The 19,654-nt window shown below is 59.8% G+C and overlaps 1 protein-coding gene across 1 annotated transcript in view; it reads left to right on the top strand.

Annotated features, from left to right (window-relative positions):
* The window catches only part of SORCS2 (sortilin related VPS10 domain containing receptor 2), a 359,214-nt gene that overhangs the window by 332,001 nt on the left and 7,559 nt on the right, over positions 1-19,654 (top strand). The window contains exons 7-10 of the mRNA XM_030314516.1: positions 1,955-2,073; positions 5,147-5,236; positions 12,592-12,771; positions 17,458-17,604. Of these exons, the coding sequence (XP_030170376.1) occupies positions 1,955-2,073; positions 5,147-5,236; positions 12,592-12,771; positions 17,458-17,604 (536 nt within the window). The remainder of the gene's footprint in view (positions 1-1,954; positions 2,074-5,146; positions 5,237-12,591; positions 12,772-17,457; positions 17,605-19,654) is intronic.

The following is a 19,654-nucleotide window of genomic DNA, read 5'->3' on the forward strand; positions in this document are numbered from 1 at the left end:
ACCTGAGTGGCGTCCCCTCCACTGAAGACCACGTGTGTCCCCGCGCCCCCACCTGACCCCTGGCACCCACGCCCCAGCCTCCGAGCCCCATTAGAGTCCAGTCTAGCCAAGCTCGGTGGCATGGCACCCGGACCTCCTGGTCCCTCCCCGAGTCGTCACCCACCCTGTCTGAACTAGGGGGGTCACTCCCCAGGCTCGCCTTGCCAGCTGGCCCCGCCCCTACCAGGGGGTCACTCCCCAGGCTCGCCTTGCCAGCTGGCCCCGCCCCTGCTGGCCCCGCCCCTACTGGGAGCACTCGACCACATTTCTCCATCTTGGGGTTCTTACTGTCCTTGGACCGCCTTCCCTGCCGGCCACCTTCTCGGGGCCTGGGCTGCCGTCACAGCTCTGTGGGGACCGGGTGGGTCTGATTGATTCGCCTCTGTGTCCCCAGCGGATCTGCCGAGTGAATAAGCACATGGTCAAATGCCAGCGGCCAGGGCAGCTGCAGGGCCACTGTGAGTGAGTGGGTGTGCGAGTGGGTGAGTGGGCGAGGGTGTGAGCCTGAGAACGGGGGTGTGAGCTGGGTGGTGACTTCGAGTGAGACCCGGGTGAGTGTTCCCACCGCGTGTCCAGCAGGCGAGTCCAGGACAGGAAATTCAGTGCCGCCCGCAGGGAGCGACCAGCCCGTTTGGCGGGGACGTGGACGGGATTCAGCAGCGGGTGGGCGGTGGCACAGCGTGGCTGACTGTGGGTCCCCCGTGTGCCGCTGTCTCCCTGGGCCCCCACCCACTCTTGGAGGCTGGCGTTAATCCTCCCCTCTGCTGGAGCAGAGCAACTATAACCCAGTTCACCCCGCTGCTAAGGCGGGCATGGGGTCTTCCTGGGCCCGAGCCCGGCCCCTCGGCCCTGTCCACGCTGTCCAGCCACCAGGGCCGTGGCAGGATGTGCCCCAAAGGCGCTGATGACCCGGAACGCCCTCGTGGGCTCCACTTTGGTGTCCGCGGTTAAACCCTGCTCCTGCCCCGCAAGTTGGAACAAAGAGCGCCTCCGGCATAGGCTCGGGCCCCCCTGCACCACTTCGCGGGACCCCCAAACCCTGGGAAAACAGGATGCGGAATAAAAACAGCAGCCGCCTGGCAAAGTGCGCGTTCGATTTTGCCTGACCGTAAGCGTTTGCGAAGGGAGGAAAGCGTTCGCCTGAGGTTAGGGGAAGAAAGGACACTTGAGTCCCACCCACACGCACCCCTGTTTAGGTAGGGGAGGCTCCGGGGGGCAGGAGGGGGCTGGTGCCACGATGGGCGCTGTGGGTGCCCACCGTGGCCCCGTGCTGCCCTTCTGTGGGTGAGTACACCTGCCCAGCGCAGGCCCCTGGGCTGGGGCTCTCTGTCTGGGCCAGTCTGAGGTCCTTCTCCCAGTGAGACAGAAGCAGGCTAGGACACTTAAGTTGGGGGTGCGCTATGGCATGAAGCAGTGAGCAGAAGGTGGGCACTCACCCGCCCGCACGACTTTAGCCCGGGGTCAGCGGACATTCCCCCTCAGGGGTCAGCTCGGCGGCCCTCGGGTTTTCTGCCATCGTGCCATGAAAGTGTCTGCAGACGACCCCCCAGAGGAGCAGGCGTGGCTCGTCCCTTACGAGAAGCTGGCGGCAGGCCGGGTGGCCCAGCTTTAGACACGTTCCCCAACCTCCCTCTCTGCCTCAGTTTCCTCCTCCATAAGATGGGGCCACGACAGCACAGTCTGGAGGATGCAAAGCGCGCCAGGCGTAAGGGGCCACCTCTCAGCGGCAGGTGCGGCCACAGGACGGGCCCCCTGAGACTCAGACCCGCAGGCCAAACCCGCAGCCGTGCTATCCGACGGAGCCAAGAACGGGTCGGCGTTGCATCGCGTCTGAGGCTGTGTCTGACGCGTCCTTCGGCAAGAGTCTGGGAGTTTGAGGTTTCCTGCGCCGAGTGCTGGCTCTTGTCTCCCGCAGGGTTTCGCTACGTCACCTGCCGGATCCACAACTGCTCCGACAAGACGCTGACGGCTTTGTTCCCAGGCCACATTGACCACAGTTCTCTGACCGTGCAGGACGACTACATCTTCTTTAAGGTAAGGCTGCGGCTGGGCCTCTGCCAGCGGGCAGCGGGTGGCATGGAGTGTCAGCCACGCTGGGGGAGATACAGTCGCTCGGACGGGAGGCGAGAAAGTGGCTCTTTTCCTCCCAAGGCTACTTCACTCACCGCGTGCTGCTGGCACCCCCCACCAGGGCCCCACAAAGCCACAGCCTTGAGGCAGGGATGCCGCTCCCTGCCCCTCCCCGCCTCTGCCCGTCAGCAACCTCCCACGGCTCGGGGGCCCCGAGCCCAAGCCCAGTTTGCTCCTGTTGGTTCCACTGACTTTGGGACTGATAGGGGCTGTCTGGTCATTGCCCGTACACGTGGGTTCTCAGGTCACGGTCGGGACCACCCTTAAGAACCATGTGGTCTGACCATTCAGAAACTCCAGTGAATAACCGATCATACCGATTCTTGATTCCTTCTCCTGATGAGGAGCTCCCTCCTTCAAAACCAGCCTGTCCCCCTCCTGGATAGCTCAGACCTTTAGAAAGTTCATTCTGGCACAAAGTGTTGGCTTTACTCTCATCTGGTAGCTCACCACAGTCGGGGCACCTGCTCATCCCTGGGGTTTGCTCTGCCTGAGCTTGGACGGGACTGCAGCTGGGGCTTGGTCTCCATTCCTCACGGTCATGGTGGCCTGGTCTGACCAGTGGCCGGTGACACTGTCGATGTGGGACAGGGGCACACCCTGCCCCATGAGCACCGGGGGCCCCCAGCACCTGCTCAGGCCGTCAGGGGCCGCAGACGTCCATCCGCCTCCTGTCCTGCTCTGGTTCCCATCTTTCTCCAAAGCTGCCCAGAAAAGCTGTCTTAACCCCCAACTTGGAGGTCGCGGGGACGCTGCTCCCCTGCAGACTGATCTTGGGCGGGTTTGAGCTAGCCCTGCCTCCCCTGCTCTGCTCTCTTCCCTGCCTTCTTGGTCCTCAGAGGACCCGGCAGGTGCCTGGTGGCCCCTCCCACCAGCCCTCACCACCAACAAAGTATGTGATGAACCTGAAAGTCCGCTTCCTGGGTCCCCCCTGGAGGTGCTGAGCAGCTCTTGGTGCTGGTTCCTTTGCAGGGGACAGACAGGTGGGGGTCTGAACCTAATGGTGCCACGGCTGGCTTTGGGAAGAGCCATCATTCCACCTCTGAGCCTCTACTTGCTGAGCCGTAAAATGGGCGTGACAGGTCCTGGCCGCCTGGAGGCCTGGGACGGACGCCAGCTGCGTTCACGTGGGGAGAGGGCCTGCTGGATGTGGCCGGTGACCCGCCATTTGGGGAAGAAACGCTGTGGCACCCGGGGGGCGGGGTCAGACTCCTGTATGAAGGATGAGGCTGTGTTTAGTGCGTTCTGTTCCCTGGGTTAAAAGTCGCATTCACATCTCGGGGATACTGGTGGTTCTGCCCGCCCCACAAGCCCCCTCCCCCCGTGGCCGGTGGATGAGGAAGGTCACCATGTTTGCAGGCCTCCTTCTTTCTGCACCGGGGCCCCAGAAGACCCCGCTGTCTTCACCACCAGCTCCTGGCAGGAATGGGCCTGGCCCGCCCTGGCTGGCTGAGCATCCGCCCACAGGGCTCCCCAGTGAACCTGAACTTCTCGAGGCCAAGAGGGCTGCCAAGCCCGTCAGCAGCCGGCAGACGGGGCTCTGAGAAGGGGCACCGACCTCTCTCAGCCACTCTCTCCAGAGTCCTCCCCCACCTGCTAAGCAGGTCTGTCTCTGGGCTGCTTGGCTCTTCCTTCTGAGGAAGCAGAGTGCTATCTCCTCCTCCAGGAAGTCTGCCTGGCCTCTCCCACCCCAGGGCACTCTCTCTCTCTCAGCTCCCAGGACCTCCACGCGTCCCCCATCCCAATACTCCCTGCTCTGGGGGCCCTGAGGGCCAGACCACCGCAGACCGCACAGTCCCTTGCCCTCAGGATAGAATTGTCTAGAGAAATCTCTTCATCCTTGTAGTCATGATGCTCTGCACATTGTGAGCCTGTTATAGTTTGTTGATTACTAATAATAATTCCAGTAGCTCTTTGCGTCCTCCTGGGGCCTTGGGGCCGCCCCACATGCTTCCCAGATCTTGCTCCCCATGACTGCCCCGTCGCGTAGTTTCTGACACTGTCCTCCTCATTTATAGCGGGGAAACGAGGCTCAAAAAAACTCTCCCAAGGCCACCTGGTTTACAGATGGCGGGGCTGGCATTCGAGCCCGGCCAGTGACGCATGGTGGCCTATGCTCCTAAGCAGTGACCTGCATTGCCATGTACATACATCTGCACACACACACACACACACACACACACACACACAACTCGTGCTCACTCAGACATAGAAGACACCCCCCCACGTGCATGCACATGGTGAACACACCCGGGGGGGTCACACGTTCACACTCACACACGTGCATGGGTGCACACCCACAGGCACGCACATACGGTGAGATGTAGATGTCACCCATCGTCCCCCCGGCCACCGCCCTCTGCCCTCGTCCGGCGGCTGCCCCCCTGCCCCTCTCCCCCCGCCCCCACTCTTCTCCTTGCCGCATCCCCTAGAGAGCCTCTCCTTTCCTGGCTCTCCTGTCGTCTCCCACGGAAGACAACTCACTATCTCTGTGCCTCGGTTTTCTCATCTTCGAGACGGAAACGAGCACAGTGTGCGGGCGGCCTCAGCGAGCGTTGCCTCCTGTTCCACGGCTCATGCCTCGCGCTTCGCTGGTCGTTTCGTGGCTTGAGCTCGCCTTTGGCCAGTCTGGTCCTCCCCCCGGTGGCCCTCCGCGCACCCTCCCGAAGAGGAGTTCTGGGGCAAAGAACCCCTTCCACCTTCCGTCGCTTGGATTTGGGAAACGGGTGCTGGGAGAGCGTGGGGACAGAGGTTGGTTCTCACAGACGGAGGTGGAGAAGACGTCCCAGAGGGTGGACGTTTGGTGTCGGGCTTTGAAGGATGAGGACGAGTCTTTCCATCTCGCGCAGAGCAGGTGTGAGCAAAGTCACGGGGCGTTCTCGCCAGCTGACGCGCGATTTAGAGCGTCCCACTCGTCCGCTCGTGGCCCGGCTTGACTGCAACAGCTCCCTGGGTTTGTCTTCTTCCGTCCCGTTAGGCCACCGCAACAAACCGGACCAAATATTACGTCTCTTACCGTCGCAACGAGTTTGTCCCGATGAAGCTTCCAAAGTACGCGCTGCCACAGGTAAGAGGGGTCCCCCGCGCCCGGCCCCGTGGCCAGGTCCCAACCCGCGCTGCCCCGTCTGCCAGTGCGACTGTGCCTCCTGCAGCCACCCTCCTCGCACGCTGTCCGCTCCGGCCTCACGTGCGCCCAGCTCCATCCGGTCTTAGGGCCTCCTTCCGACCTCAGGGAGCTGGGGATCCCCCACACCCATCTCCTCCTTTCATCTGGGGTTTGCAGACACGGGGCAGTTTCTGTTCTACTCACCTCTGCATTCCAGCCGCCTAGTATGGCTACGGGTGCTCAATTAATGCCACTTCCTTCCCCTTTGCTGGGCAGGTGTGGGGGGGGGGGTTGGGGGCGGCCTAGACCCTGCCCCCCCAGCCCTGCCTCAGGGCCAGACTCCACCGTGCCCCCCCCCCCGGTGGTATTCCCATCCCATTTCAAATCTCTGGTTGATATTCAGAGAGGCTCAGTAACCTCTCTGAGGTCACACAGCTAGTAAGAAACCGAAGCTGGTCTCAACCCAGGTCCCTGTGAGTCTGAGACCCGCCTCATGCCACATCTCCCTCCAGAGGACATCGAATGGCCCGCCTCGCAGACCTCTATCCTCGGTGCTTATAATTCAGAGGCGCGGACTGGAGCAGCCGTTCTCCCACACGTATTTGTTGAGCATCAAGTATAAGCTGGGATCTGATGCCACAGCTGTGGAACAGATACCCCAGTTCCTGCTCTCGTGGGGTTTTCAGAGAGGAAACAGGCAAATGTCCAACATAGTTGCAGGCTGTGCTCTGCCCTGTGAGGGAGGGAGAGGCAGAGACAGAGGGTGAGGAAGTGGGGGGACTTCCCTGAGGGGACATCTCCTCTGAAGTCTAAAGGTCGTGGGAAAGCTGCACAGGTGGAGGGCCGGGCTTGTGCAAAGGCCCTGGGGCAGGAGGGAGCCTGGCTTAAGGCAGAGGATGATGAGGAGACGAGATCTTTGCTCTGGGGGCTGTGCATTGCTGTAAAGTCCTCCGCACCTGTGCTGTGCTGCGCTGGGCACCAGAACACCTCTCCTGAGCCATGAATGAGAAAAATACATGGGTTTTTTTTAAGCTATAAGAAAACTTTTTAAAACTTCTCCTTGATAAAAGAAAAGGGGGGAAATGGAAAAGAAAAGAAAAGAAAAGAAAGAGAGAAAAGGAGCAAGTTGCATAGATTAACTCCAGGCTTGGCTGAGTCCGTAAATGAAAGGCTAATGGTTTCATTAAGGGCAGAGGGGTTGGTTGGTGTCGTCCCTGGGGAGTGAGGGGGCCTTTTCAGCTTCTGAGGCTCTTCCTCCCTCCTCCCCCGGGACTGCAGCAGCATCAGAAGCCTCCTGCGTCGTGGCCCCGTGCCCTGGAGTTGGGGCGGGGGACACCAGGCAAGGAGGGGTTAGGTGGATGCCCGGCCCCTCCCTGCTCCCCTGTGACACTGGGGCTGTGGGCGGTTTCTGACCCTCTCCGGGGCCACGTCTGAAGGAGTTCTCAGCCTACGCCACAAGCCATGACCTCCGTGACCTTGAGCTCTGGCCGCGCCTCCTGGACCTCGGAGTCCTTGCCTGCCCGGGGAGGGGGTGGGGGTGATGAAGTGCGTGTTTCTCAAAGTCATCGGTGGGGTCCTCCCGTCCCCCCGCAGGACCTTAAGGGTAACGTTACCTGCTAGCTTCCTTCTTCCCCATTTCTGTGGGAAAAGGGGGCCGTCGGAAAGAATCGCGAGGCTGTGATGGGAGACACGGCCCTCGCATCCCAAGTGGGCGGCAGAAATGCGACGCGTACATGCCCCCGTGCGATCGGTTTCGAGGGGAGACCAGGAGCCCGTTCGCATCGTGGCTTTTGCACGGGCACGGACTACGCTGTCTCGGGGCCGTGCCCGGGACCCGGTGACAGGCGGTTGAGGATGATGGGTGAACTGGGTTGCCCTCAGGGAGCACTCCCTGCCCCCCTGGCGCCCCGCGGGGTCAAGACCTCGTATCATGTTGGAGCACTTTGCCCAGACAGACAGCAGGCCTGTTTCCTCTTCACCAAATTCAGGGGCGCAGCCAGACCCCAGGGTTTCCCACCAACAATCTGTAGAACCGGCCAGTGGAATTTCCTAATCAGATTGTGTTGTTTCATGATGAATTTGTAGCTCCTGTCTGTTTCCTCCCCTCAAACCAACTCCGTTTTTCCCCCCTTTAATTGCTGTAGAAACATCAGGAAGGCAATAGAAATTAGAGCAGAGAGGAGGCTCCCTCCCCGGTTACCCAGCCCCTGTGCCAGTCCCCCTTCCCCCGTCCCCGCCCCCCATCCCTGTCCCCTGTCCCCCATCCCCATCCCGTCCGCCTGGCCTCTGTTTGGTTCTTCTTACAGTCCTTGGCCACATGCCCCAGTGACTTGCGCGTAGCTGAATCAGAGCAGGCATTCCGTGTACAGCCGACGTGATATCATGAAAATTTTCCCGGGATGGTGCCGGAGACCCACTGTCAGTGACTGTAGAACTGCCCGTGGAGGAGACCGTACCTCGTTTAAGCCAGATTTCTGTGGTTGGGCCCTTGGTCGTTTCCAACAAGGCGGCAATGCTTACCTATTGTGCCTGTGGGTATGTCTTTATTTTCTCAAGTTCAAGTCTAAGAAGAACTTCTAGACAACGGATTTAAATATTTGTGCAGCTGGGCTGCTTCCTAAAAGGTTCCACCTTGCCACCGGCAAAGTCGGAATAGACCAGTTTCAACAGAGCTCGGCCAGATTTTTTGTGTCGTGTCCCTTCTTTCCACATCCCTTGTACTTTAAACGGCGTGACTCGTACCACGCGACTCTCCTTTCACTGCCTGCGAAACTACAAAAGGCGACCAGGCTTGATTAGGCGTGCCAGTGCCCTTTGCTTGAATTATTTACTTGTAATGATTAAAAAAAAAAAATACCACCTTCCTTAACAGAAAAAATAGACAAAGGCTGTAAACAGACAAGAGGAGAGAAATCCAAAAGACCATCAGTTATGTGCAAACTTTCATAAGCATAAACCAAATGCAAATTTACTTCCAAGTAAAATAGCCTTTTATTTGTAATAACCTTTATAAAATAAAATGAAAGCATGAAGCGTAAGAACGAAGGCCACGGGGGCTGGGGGAGGGGCCGGAAGCGCCAGCCCTGCGTCTTCCCACTTGGGCGACGGTGGCTCCTGGGGCGTCTCGTGGTGCAGCTGCGTTGGAACTCTGGGGTCTGTTCGGAGGCTTGCAGCGTCCAGGCGACTGTGAGGATAGTGAATCTGGGCTCATTTCTGCAATTTTAGCTCTTCTGTGATAGCAGCCACCCCACCCCGCCCGCCGCAGCCTCGTGGCAGGGCTCGCGTGAGCAGCGTGGACACCGGGAGCCAGGATGGCCATGGGGACCCCGTTCTCCCAATCCTGGGGGTCTGTGCTGGGAGTTGCATCACTGCAGCCAGCAGCGGGCCAGAGCCTGCTTCCAGCCCCCACCCTCTTCTGTGTCCCCTCTTGTCCCCTTTTGGAAGCAGAGATTTAGGGACTACGACACTCACAAGCAACCACACGCCTGTTGGAGTTTAGAAAAGTCACCGTGCGTGCCCCAGGGGAATGGCTCAGCCTCACAAAAGATCTGAGAAGAACTTAACTTTTTAGCTCCGACGGATCCCTGGTACAGAAACAGAAAACCAAACGCAAGGAAGGGAGAGAATCTGGTTTCCAGAGTTAGCACATTATTAGTTTCCAGTGTCCAGTTTTCAACAACAACAAATTACAAGGCATAAAAAACGTACGATCCGATCAAAGGAGAAAGCGACAGAAGCTGTCCCTGACAATACCAGATGGCAAACCTACCAGACAAAGACTTTAATACAATTGTCCCAAAGACGCTCAAAGAGAGGGAAACCATGAAGCGGGTCAAGGAAACAATGTAAAAATGAGCAAAATAGAAATAACCAAGAAATAGAAAACATGAAAAGGAACCAAAAATAAATTCTGTGGCTAGGAGGGACAACATTGGAAATGCAAAATTCACGAGTTGGCTTGGAGGGAGGTTTGAACAGACGGAAGGAAGACTCCCAGGTAGGACCGTTGACGTTACGGAGTCTGAGGGACAGGGAGGAAGATGGGTTGAGGAAAGGCACACCAGTGGGACAGCAGCAAGTGACCAACGTATGTGTGTGGGTGTCCCAGAAGGACAGGGGACCGAGAGGGGGCAGGGAAGCCATTTAAAGAAACACTACAGTCATATATGCTGTTTCTACCTTCTGGCCTCCCCATTCCCTGTTTCCACGACAGTCTTGCCTCTTTGTCCCTCAAGGTAGCAGGTGTACAACTCATAGAGACTTCTCAGTATCCATTCTTCCCCTGAGCCTCTGCTTTAACAACCCCCCACTTTTAGCTGGTACATTGCTTCCCAGCACAAGACCACATTTCCCAGCTCCCCTTGCAGCCAACACGTGGTCACGTCTCTAACGTCTGGCCGCCACATACAGAAGTGGGGTTGCCGTGGGAGACTTCTCAGAGCCCCCCTCTAAAGGCAAGCCTCTGTCTCCCTCTTTCCTTCCTCCTTCCTGCTGCTCGCACGTCAGCATGATGGCCGCAACTCTGACCATCATCGTGAACCATGAGGACGAGGGCCATGTCGTGGGACAGCGGGATGATGACCCAGGAGGAGCCTCTGTCCCTGGTGACATGTTAGAACTTCCATAACAGACCGTGCACTTGCAGACTTTTTTACACGGGGGAGGAAGGAGCTGGCTTGTTTGAACCAACTTTTCTTTTCTAGTTTCTGTCACATGCAACCAAACCTAATTCTACCTGGTAACAAATATTGGCGACTTTGGTATTTCCTTCCACGTCTCTCTCCAGGCCGTACAAATACGGAGACAGACACATCTACATGTATCTACAAATCCATCTACAGACGTGTGTACATAGATCTGATTGTTTTTCGCGTCCTTTCTTTGAAAATGGAGTCAACACGTGTCTCTCTGGCTCCTAACTTTTCTTTTCAGAGATAGAATAACATAAATCCAGATGTGAGCAAACACTGCATGTTTTTTTTATCTCTTCTCTCTGGTCTTTTGTCATGGTCTCTAATCAGCAAAGGTTTTTTTAAAAGACCATTCTCAATATCGGCATGCATGGCGTGAAATGAGCATCCTTTTAGCCAGGCCAGTGGGGAAGGAATTCGTAGAAACTCTCAGACCGTCATGGAACACGTGTAAGAGCTTTAAAAACGTTCCTACTCTCCAGTGCAACAATTTCCCCTTAGAATTTATGTTCAGGATGTGATCTGAGAGGAGGAGACCTAGGTCTAGGGATGTTCACGACTGTCCTGCACATAATGTTGGAGACGCCAATGGCTGGCCAGTGGGGAAATGCTTCGGCGAAACGTGGTACGCCCACAATGACGATAATATGCCGTCATCAAAAAGTGTGTATGCTTAATTCGAATGACAGAGGGAAATCTCCCCGTATAAGGTGGAACAGAGAGCTGCACGCTGTACGTGGGAAGAAAAACCTGTGAATCACACGTGGGAAAAGGCCCGAAAGTGAACGTTTTTATTTTTGTTTAAAAATTTTTGTAAATGTTTATTTTTGAGAGAGAGACAGATGGAGTGTGAGCTGGGGAAGGGGCAGAGAGAGGGAGACTCAGAATCCGAAGCGGGCTCACAAATTGTGAGATCATGACCCGAGCCGAAGTCGGACGCTCAACCGATTGAGCCCCCCAGGCGCCCCAAAGTGAACATTTTTAAATGGTGGGATCAGGTCTCTCTAGGGACGGCATTGCTGGCAACTTCTGGCCACTTCCTACGTTTTTCTTTGTTTCCCAGATCATAGTAAGCATTCCCCCAAATGCGCTTACCTAGGTGCAGAGGAGATGAGGTTGGGATTAATGCCACAGCAGATGTCGGTCACTTACCACGTGATCGCCACCGGCACCGCCTGAGCACGGCCCAGCAGCGCTGGCCCGTGGAACACCTTCCCCACTGGGGCGGCGGATTGCGCAAACCCCGTGGACGCAGTGCAGCTCGGCCTGTGGCCGCGAGCCGACAGATAGGGGAAGGGAGGCAGGAGACGGGAGCAGTGGTCCACTTGCTTGTAGTGCCGGGTCCTGCGTGTGTCGGTCCCTGTGCCCTGCCACCCTACTGTCCTGTGTCATGGACGCTCCCTGCCTGGTGACGAGCTTCTTGGTTCCAGTCATTTCCGCGTGTTAGATTTCCGGTGTAGACAAAGGGCCCCAGGTCATGCTGCCGGGGACCTCCCGATGCTTCACAACGCTGCCTCCCCTTTCTGCAAAGCCCCTTCTCGGGGGCTGCGCAGGGAGGGCAGGCAGGGGGCCATCAGCCCTGCGTCCTACCCCGGGCGGCCAGATCTTGTCTCTCGCTGGAGGCCACGTCCCGTGGACGAACAGGGACTCCGTCCGTTCTTAGAGAAACCAGCTTCCTCTGTCTATGCTGGCCCTGATAGCAGATGAGAAGGCGTAGAGAGAAGTGTACCCCCAAACTGGGCGGGGGCGGGGGGTCGGCCTCGCCTCTGCAGGAGCTGGCTGGCCTCACCCGGCCTCATCCGCCCGTTGGCAGAGCCGGGCAGCCGCACTGCCAGCAGGGTAATGAAAGTCAGAGTGATAGAAAGGAAGAACGGCACCCGCCGGGGAGTAAAAGCTTGTTATGGCTTTGAAATGGCCCTTTTCAAGGGGCTCCCACGCAGGACTGGGCGCTGGCCGGGAGAGAAAAGAAAAGCGGAGCCAAGGGTGGCCCTGGGTCCCCTTTTCTTCCTTCTTACGTCAGTGGGTTTTGTTTTGCTTCTGAATTGTAAAACCTGGAGCTGAGCCTCGAGAGGACTGGGGAGTGACTTAACCCAGTCCTCCCACCGCGGGGGGGAATGTTCCCGAGGGCAGAGCCCGCCCGTGGCTCCCCGCTGAGCCCGAGTGCCTGGACCAGCACCTTATGGTCCTTATGAACGGCGCCTCATGAACATGTGCTGAGTGAAGGAACCAACGGATGACTGGTCCGACCCTCAGGATGGGCCTGGGGGAGGGGAGGCCCATCCCCTGCCTCGCAGAGGTGACCCCTCGGGGTGCTTCCCGACGTCTGGGGGTGCACGGCGTGCATGGCGGGGACAGACGGGCAGATAGCCCCCTGTGGGCATCCCTCCCACGAGCCAGTCCGGAGGGCTGGAACGTCACCCCCATTTTGCAGGTGGGAAGACAGAGACCCGGGGGCGGACCAAGGTCACAGAGCTGAGGGCAGCAGCAGGTTGGAGGTCTAGGTCGGCATGGCTCCCAGAGAGCCATGCCCGGCACCCCAGGCCTGCCCGGTCCCTCAGGCTCACTCGCCCACACCCACCTCCCCTCTGCACCGCTGACCTGCGCTCTCCCCCGCCGCGTCCCCAGGATCTGCAGATCATCAGCACGGACGAGAGCCAGGTGTTTGTGGCGGTTCAGGAGTGGCACCAGACGGACACCTACAACCTGTACCAGTCGGACACGCGCGGCGTGCACTACTCGCTCGTCCTGGAGGACGTGCGCAGCTCCCGGCAGGCCGAGGACAGCGTGCTCATCGACATCCTCGAGGTGGGTGCCAGGGCGGGACCCGGGGGCGCCGGGTGTTAGTTGTCACCCCATCCTCGTTCCCTCCCCTCCCCTCCCCTCCCCTCCCCTCGCCTCCTCTCCCCTCCTCTTCCCTCCCCTCCCCTCCTCTCTCCTCCACTCCTCCTCTCCTCCCCTCCCCTCCCCTCCTCTCTCCTCCACTCCTCCTCTACTCCCCTCCCCTCCCCTCCTCTCTCCTCCACTCCTCCTCTACTCTCCCCTCCCCTCCTCTCCCCTCCCCTCCCCTCCTCTCCCCTCCCCTCCCCTTCCTTCCCTCCCCTCCTCTCTTTTCCCTCTCCTCCCCTCCCCTCCCCTCTCCTCCACTCTTCTTCCCTCCTCTCCCCTACCTTCCCCTCCAACTCCCCTCCCTCCCCTCCTCTCCCCTCCCCTCCCCTCCTCTCCCCTCCCCTTCTCTCCCCCCTCTCCTCTCCACTCCCCTCCCCCTCCCTCCCCCCCCCTCCTCTCCCCTCCCCCCCCCTCCTCTCCCCTCCCCTCCCCTCCTCTCCCCTCCCCTCCACTCCGCCCCCCTCCCCCTCTCTTCTCTCTTCCTCTCCCCTTCTCTCTTCTCCCCTCCTCTCCCCTCCCCTCCTCTCCCCTCCCGTCCTCTCCCCTCCCCTCCCCTCCACTCCGCCCCCCTCCCCCTCTCTTCTCTCTTCCTCTCCCCTTCTCTCTTCTCCCCTCCTCTCCCCTCCCCTCTCTTCCTCTCCCCTTCTCTCTTCTCCCCTCCCCTCCTCTCCCCTCCCCTCCCCTCCACTCCGCCCCCCTCCCCCCTCTTCTCTCCTCCCCTCCCCTCCCCTCCTCTCCCCTCCCCTCCCCTCCACTCCGCCCCCCTCCCCCTCTCTTCTCTCCTCCCCTCCCCTCCTCTCATCTCCCCTCCTCTCCCCTCCCCTCTCTTCCTCTCCCCTTCCCCTCCCCCTCTCCTTTCCCCTCCCCCTCCCCTCTCCCCTCCTCTCCCTCCCCTCATCTCCCCTCCCCTCTTTTTCCCTCCTACTCCCACCCCATCACGAATGCTCTATCTCAGGTCTGCAGATATATCTGCAAAGTGTAAAGCACCAGATATTTGAGGCTTCGCAGGCCAGGAAGATGCTACGTAGGTGCGTTTAGAGCAGGAGACAGACTTACTCTTTCTGATGAAATTAAAAATCCAAAAATGGGGTATGACTTCTTTGTAATACAGGTCTACTAACAGAGAAGAAGGATGCTTTGGGGAGGGATATTTTGCTGATTGGGGAACAGTGTTCGCGGTTCTCATCACGGACGCAATCGCAGACCGCTGTCTGTAAAGCCATTCCCTGCGTGCGCCCATGCAGGGCGGGGTTTGGCCTGAGGGACAGATCCTGGGACTCCTGCTCCCTCTCAGCCCCGAGCATCCCCGCCTCCCTGCCTCTCCCCCTGTGCACTCCCTGGGGTCTCTCCTCAGCTGTCTCCCCCTGCACTTGCTGTCCCCTGACACCGAGGCCGATCAGAAGCTCTGAGCGGGGGCTCCTGGCTTCCACGCGGGGGGCCTCAACCCTGCACTATCTCATTCTGTGCCTGGATGCCACAGACGTCAGTCACGCTGTTCCCCGCCTGGACGGCCTGTCACGGCCGGTCCCCTCCTCTGCTCTAGTCCACACCGGAGCTGGGCAGGGGGCCACCCAGCCCATTTCCAGGTCAGGAGCCCTAAGCTCAGAGAAGGTCAGCGACCTGCCCGCACAGACCCGGGAATCAGCAAGGAATCCGGAACCAGCCCGGGCCTGTCCACCCCACGCTTGGCCCCAAACTCCTAGCTAGCACGCCCTTGCTCCGTCTTTCACCTTCTCGCTCTCCCTCCTTTCCTTGCCCTCGGGGAGCCCCCGCCCGTGAGAAAGTGCCCCAATTACAGTAACTGCTGGACGGTGGGCCTGCCAGGCCTGCAGGGCTGAGGGCGTCCCCGCTGCGAGCCAGCGAGCCAGCGGGAGCCTGGGGCAGGCAGTGGGGTTTCTCGGCCTGGGAAGTGGCCTCCCAGAGAGACCCAAGGCTCAGCATTCACCTCTGAGCTGTTAGCAAGCAGCACGGAACCATTTTCCCCGAGAAAGTAATGACTGTAATCATTCGTCAGGGTTCACATCCCCGCTAGAGGACTCAGAGGAACACAGCCCAGGCCCACTGCCATTTGCTAGAAGCTACTTGCAGGAACCATCCCCCTCAGGCCCCTCCCTGCAGAGCCTCCAGGGAGGCCGCTGGGCTCCCCCCAGACCCGGTTCTGCAAGGTGTCTTCACAGCTGCTGCACATCCCAGCCGGCTGGGGGAGACAGCACGAGTGACGGTGGCAGGGGTGAGGGCGACCAGGGCCAGGGGGCCACAGACAGGGGCACGCTCCACGGCCTGTCCCGTCCCAAGGTGTCTCTGTGCTGGGCTAGGAACGGGGTTCAGGGGATCCCAGTCTTGTCCCTGTCCCTGAAGAGCCCTGCCCATAGTTGGGGGGGCAGCCATTTGTAGCGGGCTGAATGGGGACCCCAAAACTATACGGCCATGTCAGTCCCTGGAACGTGTGACCGAGACCCCATCTAGAAAAGGAGTCTTTGCGGCTGTCATTGAGTGAAGGCCCTTGAGACGAGACCACACTGGGTTGTCCAGCTGGGCCCCAGATCCGGTGACGAATGTCCTTTGGGGACAGAAGAGGAGATACGGGCCCAGAAAGGCGACAACGTGAAGACAGGGAAGAGGTTGAAGAGATGTGGACACAAGCCCGGGGCACCGGGAGCCACCAGAAGCTGGAAGGGACAAGGGAGGGTCCTCCCCTGGAGGCTCTGGAGGGAGCGCAGCCCCTCCCACACCTCGGTTTTGGGCTTCCGGCTTCCAGACAGTGGGGGAACAGATTTCTGTTAGGTTAAGCCCCCCTGTTTGTGGTGGGTCCTTACAGCCACCCCGGGAGTGAGTTGTTCCCGGAAGAGGGCGCAGGTGTGGACACGTCGCTTTTGGGAGCCGGTGCTGGTCTGCTCGGACCCAGCCTGGGGCAGACCCGGCCCGTCCCTGCCCTCTGCCGTCTCGGGGACGTGAGGTTTCCGTGCTGTTTACTGCTGGGCATTCTCGTGGAGACCAGCGGGATAGGACAGAGAGATTCCAGAATGAAGCAAGCCAGCGCTGGCCAGGTCCGCGTGCGATCTGCCCTCAGGGTGTTGGGGGAGGCCTCTGCACGCAGCACTGGGCCTCCGGGAGGCAGAGAGCCAGCACCGTGTGCGGGAGAAGGGGCTGTGGTCTGCACGCCCTGGGCCCCCGCTGCAGGAGGGCCGGCCCCGAAGCTTCGTCTGTGGAACGAGGGCCGGACACCCGTCCCGCCACGAGCAACAGACGCGCAAGGCACAGGGGCAGTTAAGGTTGGTGGGGCTGCAATCGCAAGGGTCCCCAAAGAGGGGGCACGGAAGAGGAGGGTCAGAGAGACCCGTGTGATCGTGGGCGCAGGCCGCAGGGACGCCGCACCGCCAGCTCTGGAGGCGGAGAGCAGGGACGTCCGGAAGCGGGAAAAGCCCGGACACGATTCTCGATTCTCACCCGGAGCCTCCGGGAGGAGCCAGCCCGGCCACACCGCCACCTTGACGTTAGCCCAGGGAGACGCGTGTTGGACTTCCGACCTCCGCAACCGAGACCTGATGAAGTTATTTCGAGCCCCTCAGCCTGTGTCGCTCTCACAGCAGGGGCAGGAGGTGCATCCGCTACTCGCTCGTCTGTCGTTCCTCCTGTGTCCTCCCCACACGTGGGGCACCTGGCGGGCCTGTGCGCTGGGGTGGGGGAGCGCCGACCCTGGGGATTGTGGGGGGTTCACACCGAGCTCCCGCCACAGACAAGACGCGCACTATGTATCGTGACTGCAACATAAGTATATTTCTTGGCCTCCCCGAGGCTCCGTTTTCTCAGGCTCACCTTGAGAAAGACCAATGTCCTGCACACGTATGGGCAGAAACAGCCCCAGGCACATGGGAGGCTCCAAGGAACCCCGCCGGGCCGGGGTGTGGGGTCTCCGTAGCCGTGGGCCGAGACCCCTTGTGCAAGGAACTTTTGGGGAGAGGCCGTCTCTGTGCGGCCAGGAGGCTGACTGTAGGCGATTACTGATATTTGACGTTCCTTATGGGCCAAATCAGTAGCCGACTGTTGGGTGTGTCTGGGCCAATGCATGGGCTCTCTGGAGACTCTGAGAAAGGGGACAAGGGGAACTAGAGCCCCTGGCCGGGGCGGGAGGGCTGAGCACAGACCCCCGTCCTCACTCCCTGGCATTTCCGTGTGGGGCTGAGCGGAGGGAGGCCGGGGGAATGCCCAGAGCAGGGGCATTGGCCCAGGCCCTGCGGGTCCAGTGGGAGAGAGGCAGGGGCTCCGAATCAGGAGCTCTGGGGTGGAGATGGGGTGACAGTGACACACAGGCGTGGTAGGACCCAAGCTCTGCTCACTGTCTGATGGCTGGTGTCCGGGGCTGGGAAGCAGCCAGGCTTTGGGGTCGGACAGAACTGGCTTCCGGTCGAAGCTCGGGCCACGGTCTTGGGTCCTTGCCCCCTGGGCCCCCCTCACCTCTGGAGCGTGCCCGGTCAGCCTCAGCTCTGGGTGAGAAGTGAGGCCCCGCGGGCAGAGCTCTCGGCGAGAGGCTGGCTCACAGTGGACGCTCTGTTGTCAGAGGGCTCCAGGCAGGTGTTCATGACTTTTCTCGTTTTGCTGTCCCAGGTCCGAGGGGTGAAAGGAGTCTTCCTGGCAAACCAAAAAACCAATGGGAAGGTGGTGACACTTATAACCTACAACAAGGGCCGCGACTGGGACCGCTTGAGGCCACCCAGCACGGACATGAACGGAAAACCAACCAACTGTGAGCCTGTGAGTCCCTCTCCCGTCCCACACCCTCCCCGGGGTGGGCACAAGTCGTCCCTGAAGGGGCCCTGGGCGTCCCGGGGAGGGCCCCGTCTGAGAGACGGGAACCACGGGCTTCTCTGGGCGTCGCGGAGAGGGGCCAGGGGAGCCCCTCGCTTTACTGGAGGCTTAGCCGGAGGTCAGAGACGGAAGATGCATCAGTCAGCACTTAGCGCCACACGGCTGCGTAACAAGCGGCCAGCGACAATCCTGCATTCTTCAGCTCCGGGCTGGGCTCAGCCACGCGCTCTGTGCTCCTTGGCAGGGCCCCCTCACAAATGTGGGGGTTGGTTGATTTCAGGGGTGGTCTGCTCCCTGTATCTGGCCTCCTCCTCCCGGGACCGGCCCCGGCACACTCTCATGGCCGTGGCCGAGGTGCAGGAAAGTGAGCAGACACCTGCTGAGTGGACAGGCCGGCACATAGGACCGGGGAGCGCACCCCCGGTGGGGGTGGGCCGGGGCCACCGCCCAGATGTCGTGAGCTCCAGCCCGGTCCTGCTGTCCCAGGGGTGCCCGTCCCGTGAATGCCAGCGGAGGCTGTCCCGCTTGGCCACCGGGAGATGCGGGCAGCACGCAGGCCCGTGTCTGTGAGGCTGGACAGATGGTGTGCTAGGGGGGGCTGGCCTGAGAGACTGGCTGCTCGGCGCCCCGCAGACTTGCCTCTCCTCGCTCCCTGGGGAGCTCACCACCGCCACCCGCACCCGGGCCTTCCCCAGCGGGGGAGTGGGGAGCGGTCTGGAGTTAGAGCAGCACAGGGCTGCAGCCTCCGGCCAGGTGCCTCTGTCAGTCGGTGCCTCTGTTGAAAAAGGAAACAAGATGATAAAAATCGGTGCCTGGGCCTCGTGGGGAGGACGAGAGAGAACAATGCACGGTCTCTGGTGGGGAGCAGGCTGGAGAGGCAGAGCACATCCCATCCTTTTCGGACTGCCCCCCTTCCCACGCCGTCCTGTAGCCTGGAATGCCTTCTTCCTTTTCTTCGTCCAGCAAACCCTATTGACACTTGAAAACCCTGCCCGGATACTCCCTCCACTGAGAAGCCTCCACTGGGCATACTTGCTCCTCTGTCTTCCCCTGGCCCTGACTGTAGGTCCTTTGCAGGTAGGGACTGCGCTCCGGGGGTGCCCGAGGCCTTCTGTAGCTCTGTCCTCTCTGCACAGAAAGAATGACAGTGTCTATTTTACAAGGATATTCTTTCAACAAAGATAAATGGGTACCTACTATGTGTAAGGTGCATTTCTGGGTATTTGATGATTATTCTATTTTAAAGAGAGAGAGAGAGCATAAGCAGGGGAGAGGAGCAGAGGCGCAGAGAGAGAAAGAGAAAGAGAGAAGGGATCTTAAGAAGGCTCCGTATTCAGCACAGAGCCCCCAGCACTGCAGGGCTCTATCCCATGACCCTGGGATCATGACCTGAGCTGAAATCAAGAGTCAGACGCTCAAACCGACTGAGCCACCCTGGCGCCCCTATTCTGTTTAGAAGACAGAACACCCCAAACACATCCTGTTTGAAGACACATTCTGTTTAGAAGACATCAACACCCAAACGCATCCTGTCCAGATCTCTGCAGGGCCTCTGAATATGGTAGGCCCCGCCCCACCAGCCATGGTGTGGACACAGCCCAGGCAGAATCGGTTCCTTCCTCTACCTGGGGACGCTGACTCCCGAGGTCCCCCGGGGCAGCAGCCTCAGCCTGGCGGGGATGTCCCGTGAGCCCAGGCCTGGGCTGCCCTTCACCTCCTGCGCTCAGCCCCCGACGATGCCCTCCCCGCTGGTACGGGAGCAGAATAGCCCCTGGGACCCGTGTGGAAGATGCATTCCCTGCCGCTTGTGCAAACTCTTCTGAGACAGGATTGCCGTGAAGGGCTCATTTCTGTGTTGTCATCATCAGCACAGTTAAGCCATATTAATCCGTCAAAGCAAGTTTTTGCCAAGAATAGAGTCTCGTCTGCGGCTGCGCAGCGCGGCCAGAAGATCACCTTCGTGAGATGTGTGAACAGAGGGACGAGGAACAGCCGT

The sequence above is a fragment of the Lynx canadensis genome, chromosome B1, assembly GCF_007474595.2.
Source record: "Lynx canadensis isolate LIC74 chromosome B1, mLynCan4.pri.v2, whole genome shotgun sequence".
Taxonomy (NCBI): Eukaryota; Metazoa; Chordata; class Mammalia; order Carnivora; family Felidae; genus Lynx; species Lynx canadensis.